The 9,750-nt window shown below is 29.8% G+C and overlaps 1 protein-coding gene across 1 annotated transcript; it reads left to right on the top strand.

Moving 5' to 3' along the window:
• The first annotated feature begins 1,812 nt into the window (after positions 1 to 1,812).
• Positions 1,813 to 4,255, top strand: LOC106349615 (mitochondrial outer membrane protein porin 3-like). The gene is made up of 7 exons (XM_048734921.1): positions 1,813 to 1,954; positions 2,417 to 2,484; positions 2,630 to 2,740; positions 2,839 to 2,925; positions 3,006 to 3,207; positions 3,307 to 3,472; positions 3,665 to 4,255. Exons 1-5 carry the CDS (start codon positions 1,813 to 1,815, stop codon positions 3,165 to 3,167), a joined length of 570 nt encoding a protein of 189 aa, XP_048590878.1. The 3' UTR covers positions 3,168 to 3,207; positions 3,307 to 3,472; positions 3,665 to 4,255.
• The last annotated feature ends 5,495 nt before the right edge of the window (positions 4,256 to 9,750 follow it).

A 9,750-nucleotide genomic window follows, 5' to 3' on the forward strand; every position in this document is an offset into this window, starting at 1 on the left:
TCTTTTTTTCCTTCCTTTTTTATTGGTTTCTCATTTTTGCAGCTTGTTTTTTTAATTCTAATTAAAAAAAATTAGGAAGCTCCCTAATTAAAAGACCTAAACGTCGCCGTATATGTAATTAAGTAGCCGATGATAGTCTTGCATAAATGATAATATTTTTTGGTAATATCATATTAATAGTTATTTATTACTGACCTTTTAATTAGTAGACATTTGTAATCTTAACAATCAGTTTTTTAAAGTCTTCACTAGAGTTTATTTGCTGAAGCATGCCGAGCATGAATTAAAATTCATTTATTAGTCAAGTTTAATTAATATACATGATTTTGTTCCCATAAAATGATCCTTAATTATATGATTACTTACTCCCATCAAAATAAATAAATTGCTTTTCTGGTGACGTGTTAATTATAGTTTGTAAGAAATATATACTAGTATTATCTGTCTGCGTTGGATAGATTTTGAGCCAAGTTATTTAATTGTTTGGTTTCTCTAAACACAAAGCTTTTGGGAAGTGTCTCCATGTGCTTTTCTTTGTTGAACCAGCTAATTATGCCCCAAACATTAATTTACAATTTATGGCTTACACTAGTTGATTTGTGAATAATCTAAACTAATATACAACCACATCTTGTCCAAGAACTTATAAAACTCAAATGCGTTGCTATTACTGTAAGTGGTGATATTATCTTTCATGCAGATACCATTCAAATTTTGTTTTATAGTACAGAAATAAAACTTTTCTGGGAATTGGTTAAAAGAAAAAACAACACAATATTTAGTCAAAATAAAAAAAACAACACAAAATACTATAAGAATTGGATTTTGCATTAGTAAGGACAATTATTCAATGACATGTAGTATATGTACTGACGCCGTCGACACATCATCACTTCGATTCAACTTTTGTTAGAAGAAATAATAATATGTTTTTATATAGAGTACAGTTATGGAATTGGCTATGCATGCTTAAAATTTGATGAAACAATCGGTAGAACCCGTTCAAAACATATAAAAAACTTAACTTTTTAGACAAAATAATATTGCAAGATGTTAAGAAATAAAAGTGAAACCGCCTTTTAAAAGAAGCGTAAATACTTAAAACGTGATACACATAAATTAATACTACGAAATGGTAGAAAAACTGCTTCTTACAAATAAGTGAAATATCTATCCTATACTAAAAGCCTGATATAAAGTGATTTCAGAGTGTCCACATCAACAAATTTATTCAACCAATCAAAACATTTCAATAATACACGTAGGATTTCCTAAGCTGTTGTTTTTGAATGGGCTTCAATGTGGTTTTAATGGGCTTCGTCACCGGTACAATTAGAAAGAAAAAAACCCCCGAAACGGATAAACACGATGCTCTCTCAATGAGGCACTTTTGCCTCTCCTAAAGCTGTTGTGGGACCCACACTATTTTTTTCTTAAAACGAGTGGGCTATGGGCTATCGATCATATTAATGATTTCTGGTTTATGTCTTCATGGGCTGACTTTTTTTCTGGTTTATGTAGGTCAGCCGTCGTCTTCTTCGCGATCCTTCGTTTGAGGACGCTTCCTCTTCCGGCATATCATTTTTGTTACTATCTTTATGACTCTACGCACGATCTTTATTAACCTCTTCCAAATCCTCTACAATCTCTTATTTTGGCTTCTCACCTTCATTTGTATCTCCGAAGAAATCCATAGCTTTCGGTTTTGATATAGGTATTATAGAATTTTTATTCCGTTCTGTTTTTTTAGTAACGAAATCTGTTCTAATTTTAAATTGATCTGAACCAGTGAGGATCAGGGACAAGTCGGAAATGAAGGTGGATACAAAACTTAACAATGAAAGAGTCTTTAGGAGGCTTCAGATTAAGGTTGATGATAAGACCTATTCAAATCTCCGATGCTTGCTTAAGACCTTTGGGTGTGGCATCGCATGGTTTCTTCATCTGTCACTCTGTCAGTGTGTTCATCCTCTAGATTTTATCTCATATATATATATATATATATTCAGACGACAATTTAGAAACTTTGGGAAATATTCTTTCCGATTATGTCTTATGTTTTTGAACTTCATAGAAAAACAAAAAGATCCCGAAAGTTTAGATTTTTGTGGGAATAATAATATCGATTGATTTTAATGTTTTCAGCCACCGAAGGGGTGAAAGTCAAAGCTATCAAGGAAATCCTGACCATTTTGAACACGTAAGCTCCCTTTCTTTACCTCTTACAAGTTACAAATGTTGTTATGATCTGTTATAGACACTACGGGAGATAAAGGTGATTTTTTTATATGAGTTCGCGTTTGAAGGCATTAACATAGTATTTTGAGTTGTTGCATTACGTGAACTTTTGGTGTCTTATTGGTTCATTTTTTTGATGGTAGAATGAGTTTTTGAATTTGTTGCCTTTGGATTGTAGATCTTTTGTACAAGGATTACCAAGGAGACCAGAAGCTCACTATCACCACTTACTCTTCAACCGGTGTTGTAAGTCTCTGTATGTTAATGTTGGAATAAAGCTTTGCGCTTTATGTGATGATTAGTCTTTGTTATAAGCTTTCTTATTAGAAGTCATAAACTTTAAACTCGAGGTTTTTTTTCATGTGATGAAGTTGATGTTTTTATTTTGTAGGCAATCACTACAAGTGGAACAAACAAGGGAAATTGGTTTGTGGGTGATGTAGCTACCCAAGTGAAGAACAAGAATTTCACTGTTGATATCAAAGTTGCTTATGATTCTTCTGTAAGCAATAATACATAAGACCATCATCACATAACTTGTCTTTAGATATTCAATATAACCTTTTTCTTTTGACATGTTACTTTCTGCTTTTATTTCAGATCCTTACCATTTTTACCTATGACGAGGCTACCCCTGGATTGAAGGCAATCGTTAGCGCCAAGGTGCCTGATCAGAAATCTGCTAAAGTAAATCAATAACTTTCATTTATAGTTTTGTTATGTAGGGAATATGTTTAACAAACATGGTTTGCGTGTTTTGTTCTCAGGTGGAGCTCCAGTATCTGCACCCACATGCTGGTATTTGCACCAGCGTTGGATTGACAACCAACCCTGTTGTCAATTTCTCCGGTGTGATTGGAACCAGTGTCTTGGCTCTTGGTACCGATGTGTCCTTTGACACTGAATCTGGCAACTTTAAAAACAGCTAAAAATGAATACATGATGTGGTTGAGGAATTTACAGTAACATGTAATTGCCGAGCACTTATTTTGAAGTATCAGACACTTTATTTTGGTAGCATATATAAGTTTACGATGATAAAATTATCTCCCAACGTTTGTTATACAGGCTGGACATCTCATGGTTTGTTTCACACAGCACCACTTAGTGGCTGTAATTGTTATCTAAAAGGAGGCTATTGCGATGCATGGTCCAGGGTCCAAAACAAACCCGATACTGATTCCCCGCAGAGACATTGGTGGTAGAACCTACACTTTTCAGCTCAAGCTATCAGGTATAATTTAAAGTCAAAGCATCAGTGATGCACGATCTCTTGCATCTCTGAATGACGTCAACGTCTTCTAAAACCAACATTTTTGACAGATTTTTGACACATCATTTGCATAATTGACCTCATGTTTTTCTATATGAGAGTTCAACTTAGTTACTTCCGTGTTAACATGATCATAATCTCTCTTTCCTCCAGCTAACAGGTAACGGTGGCTCTGGAGACAATATGTGTGGATCATAATCTCTCTTTTCTCCAAGAAATTTAATGGAGACAAACACAGTGCAGGGGAACCACATGTAATCGAGAAAGCTGTCAGCGATCAACAACGTCTGGTGGAACTAACATGCATCTGTCTAGGCTACTGTATGCGGCAGCATTGGGAACGACCCCATCGTCCCAACACCGGATCATGCACCCAAGAAGGCACGTTTTCCATATAACTCCACTACAACTTTTGTTAAAATAATGGTATCATTTCCAGTGCTTTCCTTTTCTTTTCCCTACATATTCCCTGATAGTGTGTACTCAGAATTTAATCATATTGAAATTTCATGTCAATGGTTCTGGTCCACCATTCCTTAATGGTGGGGAAAGACGGGACATGGTTTGAGAAAGCTGAGAATGTTTGTTTGGAACTCAGAAATGTCCCCAAAAAGAGAATGAGAAATGCTAAGTTAGAGTTAGTTTCTTATTACCATGTATTAATTACTTTTTCAGTACACTAATTTGTTGACTTTTTGTTTAGAGCTTTTAACTAAATAGACTTTTTTTTTGTTTGCGAGCCTCTATCTAAATTGTCGAAAATGTGTCAAAACAAACTATGGTGTTAGGTTATTATCTTCTATCAATGACCTTATGTGAATCAGGACCCTTGAGTTTGGTTTCCAGTGCGTTTATAAAAGAAAGTACACAAAACATACATAAGTCTTTTGAAATACATTAAAATAATCTTAGTGGGGCTTATTGAATCAATTTTTTTCGAGATTTGAGTAAATCCAATAAAATTCGAGATTTGAGTAAATCCTAGAAAACTTTAATACAAGTTTTAAGGTTTTTTAAAGAAATTTTAGTCTTTGGAAAAATCTTTTAAAATTTAAATATTCATTAATTAATATATTTTTAAATTACTATAATTGGATATTTTAATCGTTTTATGAAATATATAAAAAATTTATTAAAGTCTTATAAAATCGTTTTTCAAATATTTTTTAATATTTTTTCATTCCAAATAATTTGATTTAAAAATGTGAAGAAATTTTTTTTAGTTTTAAAAAAGTTTCAAATACCATCGTAGGATATTTCGATTTATTGTTTTCCACTATAAAATATCATCCAAATAGGATATTTTGTAACATCAAAATTATAAATGAATAAAAATATATTATGTTAATAAAATAGATTTTAGATTTTAAAAACTTCTAATTCATGTAATATTAAAAAATTCAAAATTTTTTTATTACAATTATTATTTTACCATTAGATATATTAAAATAATATTCTAGATCGATATTCAATTGTCAATTTTCAACTATTACACGTAAAAAATATTATTAAGTACGTTTTTTTTCTTGAAAATGAGGTTTTATATTTCAAGTAGGTTACTGGAGTATTTTTTCTTTCGTAAATTTATTCGAGATGAGATTCCGATCTTTTAAACTAAGATAATTTATGTTCTATACATAATTATAATTTTTTACGTAACTCTAAAATCTCAGACTTGATTCTTCATATTTTATTAGTTAATTGTGTTATATAATAGAAATACTTACTTAAAAATAAAAATATAAAAAATCTAATTTAAAAATTAGTTATATATAATTTAATATACATAAATTCACATATAAATAAAAATGATAAATGTAACAAATTTAAATATACTATCCGCGCGTAGCGCGGAGAAATGATCTAGTTTGTTTAATAACAATAATTAACATAACAGCTTGACCAGGTCCAAACCTATAACAAACAAAATAACAGCTTCACCAAATACGTAGTTTATTGCACAATACATACAACAACGCGTAATTATTTTTCTTCATAAATGTATTCCATAATCCTAAAAATATTCGATTCATAGAAGATAGACAAATTATGAGCGCGGAAACTTGACTAGCATCAAAAAGTTAAAACGCGGAAAGATCCACGGTGGGCTTGACAAAAGAGTATTGTGGGCCTATATGCAAAAACTGCTCTGATGGAATTTAAAATGTTGATATTCTAGACACTCAACTACACATTTCTTTTGGAAAGGTGGCCTAAAAGTTTGCAAATAATGTGGCTGAAACCTCTAACTTGATATGTTTTGTGTTTATTTTCTACCATCTTTCAACCCATTTTTGAATTTTCTTATAAAACAGAAAAAAATATATTATAGAAATAGGTTTTGCTCCAATGTAGGTTTCTACAATAGAGTTCGTTTATATTTTTTTTCCTAAAAATTAGAACTCCAGTATAAAAGCATACGTTACAGCAAAGCATATTTTTAAAATAGATTTAGAGAAAAATATAAAACAGGGTTTAAAATGCTTTTACAGAAGGGATGGCTCTGCCTCGATCACCCCATTGCCGCCTACGTAACTCCGCCCCGGTCAATATATAACGCATGCAAATATGCAATCACGTTTCCAGAGACGTGAAAATATTAACTACTTAATTTATCTATATGACATGCAAGTTTTTTTTGTGATTTTGCCATTTTATCAATGTGCACTTATACGTTGTTTCATTATTTGATATGCTAGGACTAATGGAAAATATTAAAAGTTTGCATGCAAAGTGGTTGGTGTTGTAAAAAGACGAGAGTACTCTCCATCCATTATCGCCATTCGCCAGCTTGTACTCCACCAACGAGCCGACGAGGATACGTGAGGATGATAACTGATGAGGAGTTTGACGAGCAGTAGTTGTGGCTGCTTAGAACATCTTAACATGTAATTAAACTGTTTTATATATGATTAGATGATTATGGAGAATGTGAAACGCTTTGGAAATACTTGGTTAGCAAAAAAAAAAAAAAAAAAACTTCTGCTATGTTTATCGATCAAGTGAAAAAGTCCATTATCGTTATTTTCAACAAGGCAAAATCTCTCTTATTAGACATATTGGTTTTATCGAACTTGTGGTTGCATTACAACTTGACATGTTTAATCTTTTGCGTAGATTCAGAAAGAAAGACACGTAATTCTGATGTTTGCTTCGATTATTTATTTAATATAAATCATTTTGTATCTGCAAGAGAAGCTGCATGATCCTAAAACCTCCCAAATGTTTAACACTTTGGATTATTAAGGGATTAACCCGGTTATAATATGATATATAGTCCAGCCTAGTGTAAGCTTTTTGGAACTTTTTCATTCTTTTGGTTAATCTAATATCCGGTGTAAAAGAGCATTTTGGATTCAACGTTATATGGTCGTAACTAAACAATTAAATACAGTTTAGTGATGATGATGATGTTTATTTAAATTCTTAGATTCTTTTTTTGGAGTATAATTTAATCTGTGGGCAAAACAAGAGATAACCCAATACATTTACTGTATTAATCAAGTACGTGAAGACATAAAGTAGGTGTGAAGTGTCAACTGTTGACCCAGCCGTTAACGAAAAAACAACACACGATAATTAAACTAATTAACTAAACTAAAATATTCAGAACCTCACGGTCTCCTCCTGCCGTCAAATTTAATTATGTCTTTCCGAAAATTAAAAAAAAATAGAAAAGGGTGAATGTACTGTCGGTGGGCCCACCATCGTTCTCTCTCTCTGCCTCCTACCTTAATCGTGAGCCATGTGTTTTTATTCCACGTGGCGTAAGGAGATCTAGAAAAGAAGATAACTCACGTTTAGAAATCTGAAGTGGGACCCAATGTTTAAGTTTTAGGGGAAGGGCGGCTACTTTGGCTTATGTCATAAAATGAGTCAAGCGCTTCATAACGCTCTTTCAAGCGATTCCTTTGTAACGGCTCCGAGTGACGGTGGTGGGACCCTTAGACGTGAACCTCACGGGTCTTCATTAAAACGCGGTTCCTGAGCCGCGCGTCCTCGTGATTGTGCCACGTCTCCTGATTTTCCTCAGCTTTTGATCCGCCGGTGCTCAATTTGTAGTAGTATTTGTTTAATTTAAAACTCGTTGTCCGAATTTCCAGATTCTAATGCCAAAATCTGTTCTTTTTATTAGCTTTTAATGTCTCATTCGTCGTAATTGCCGTACCAATTTATTTTTATAATACTTCATCCGTTACAAACTAAACTAGGATAAGATCCGCGCCTTGCGCGGAATTAAGTTATTATTTTTATTATATTTTGGAGAATGAAACAATAGTTTGGCTTCATTTGGATTATGGGTGTTCAATCCGGATATCGGGTTGGTTTCGGTTCGGTTCGATTTTTTTCAGTATTTGGTTAGTAAAATATAACTACTATTCTAAATCCATCTTTACTTTGACTTTAGTCTTTCACATACTTTTGAAAGATTTCAACTGGACGACTAAATTGATCATCCAATTTTGTTGCTTTAAATCATTAGTGTTTATATATATATATTATTTAGTTTGAATATTTATTAAATAAAAATTTATATGTGTTATATTTTATGATCATTTGTAACTTATTATAACAAAAAATAATCTATTGATCACAAAATTTTCAGAGTGAGAATATTCAAATTTCTAATAATATATAGACGTTTTGACCTAATGTGATTTTTTAATATCTTTCAATAATATAAAATTAAAAAAAAGAACTAAGATACCAAAATTGTTATCAAATATTTATTATTCATAATAATTAATTTTCATATATACGTTAATCATATTAGGTTATTTCGTAGCTTCTAATTAAGGAAAGTGCAAAAAAATTTTGGTAGATTATTTATCAATTCGATAGTTAGTTTAATAAAAAATATAATGTAAGTCAAGATGGACCAACCTATTTTTCTAAGAATAGTATATTTTAAATAGTCATTTATTAAATGAGAATTTATAATCATACAGTTCTATGATCATTCATATCATTTTATAACTGAATATTTAAATCATCGATAACAAAATTTTCAATGTGAAATCTTTAATAAGTTTATAATTTATAAATGTTTTTGAAAATTCATTGAAAGTTTTAATATTAAAATATTTATGTAATCTTATGGTATATAGTATAATCTATATATATATAAATATATATGTTTTATTATTAAATGATATTTTTTACTCATATGGTTTTAAAATAATGTGTATCTTCTTATAATATTAAATAAAAGTTCATATTAATACAATTTTATGATCATTTGTAACTTATTATGACAAAAAAAAAATCTATTGATCACAAAATTTTCAGAGTGGGGATCTTCAAATTTCTAATAATATATAGACGTTTTGAAAAATTCAAAATATAACATATAAGAAAAATTTTAAATGTTTTTATTATATATTTAATGTGATTTTTAAATATATTTTAATAATATAAAATTAAAAAAGAACTAAGATACAAAAATTGTTATCAAATATTTATTATTCATTATAGTTAATTTTCACATATACGTTAATCATATTAGGTAATTTCGTAGCTTTTATTTAAGGAAAGTGCAAAACATTTTTTGGTACGTTATTTATCAATTTGATAGTTAGTTTAATAAAAAGTGTAATATAAGTTAAGATGGACCAACATATTTTTCTAGGAATAGTATATTTTGTATAGTTATTTATTAAATAAGAATTTATAATCATACGGTTCTATGATCGTTCATATCGTTTTATAACAAAATATTTAAATCATCGATAACAAAATTTTCAATCTGAAATCTTTAATAAGTTTATAATTTATAAATGTTCTTGAAAATTCATTGAAAATTTTAATATTAAAATATTTATGTAATCTTATGGTATATAGTGTTTAATATATATATATATATATTTATTTTATTATTAAATGATATTTTTTACTCATATGGTTTTAAAATCATGTGTATCTTCTTATAATAAAAATGTTAAACCATTGATCATTAATTTTTAACATAATAATTTTAATAGTTTTAGTCATTTATTGTCGTTTTTAAAAATTCAAAATATAACATATACGAAAAAATCTAAATTTTATTTTTATAGCTAATTTGATTGTTTAATTTATTTTAATAATATAAAATTAAACAAAAAATGATGGAGGAGATATACTTTGTTATCAAATCCTTATTATTAAACTCATTAATTGTCATATATATATTAGTCATTTATGGTAATTCCGTAGGTTTTATTTAAGGAAAGAAAATATCATATCATATCATTATATCA

This window comes from Brassica napus, chromosome A6 (genome assembly GCF_020379485.1).
Source record: "Brassica napus cultivar Da-Ae chromosome A6, Da-Ae, whole genome shotgun sequence".
Taxonomy (NCBI): Eukaryota; Viridiplantae; Streptophyta; class Magnoliopsida; order Brassicales; family Brassicaceae; genus Brassica; species Brassica napus.

Bases quoted from the DNA above. Each gene is read 5' to 3' on its own strand.
- LOC106349615 (XM_048734921.1), top strand. From the start codon at position 1,813: ATGAAGGTGGATACAAAACTTAACAATGAAAGAGTCTTTAGGAGGCTT. The intron at 2,485-2,629 runs GTAAGTCTCTGT...TTTATTTTGTAG, and splicing joins CTTACTCTTCAACCGGTGTT to GCAATCACTACAAGTGGAAC. The intron at 2,926-3,005 runs GTAAATCAATAA...TTTTGTTCTCAG, and splicing joins CTGATCAGAAATCTGCTAAA to GTGGAGCTCCAGTATCTGCA.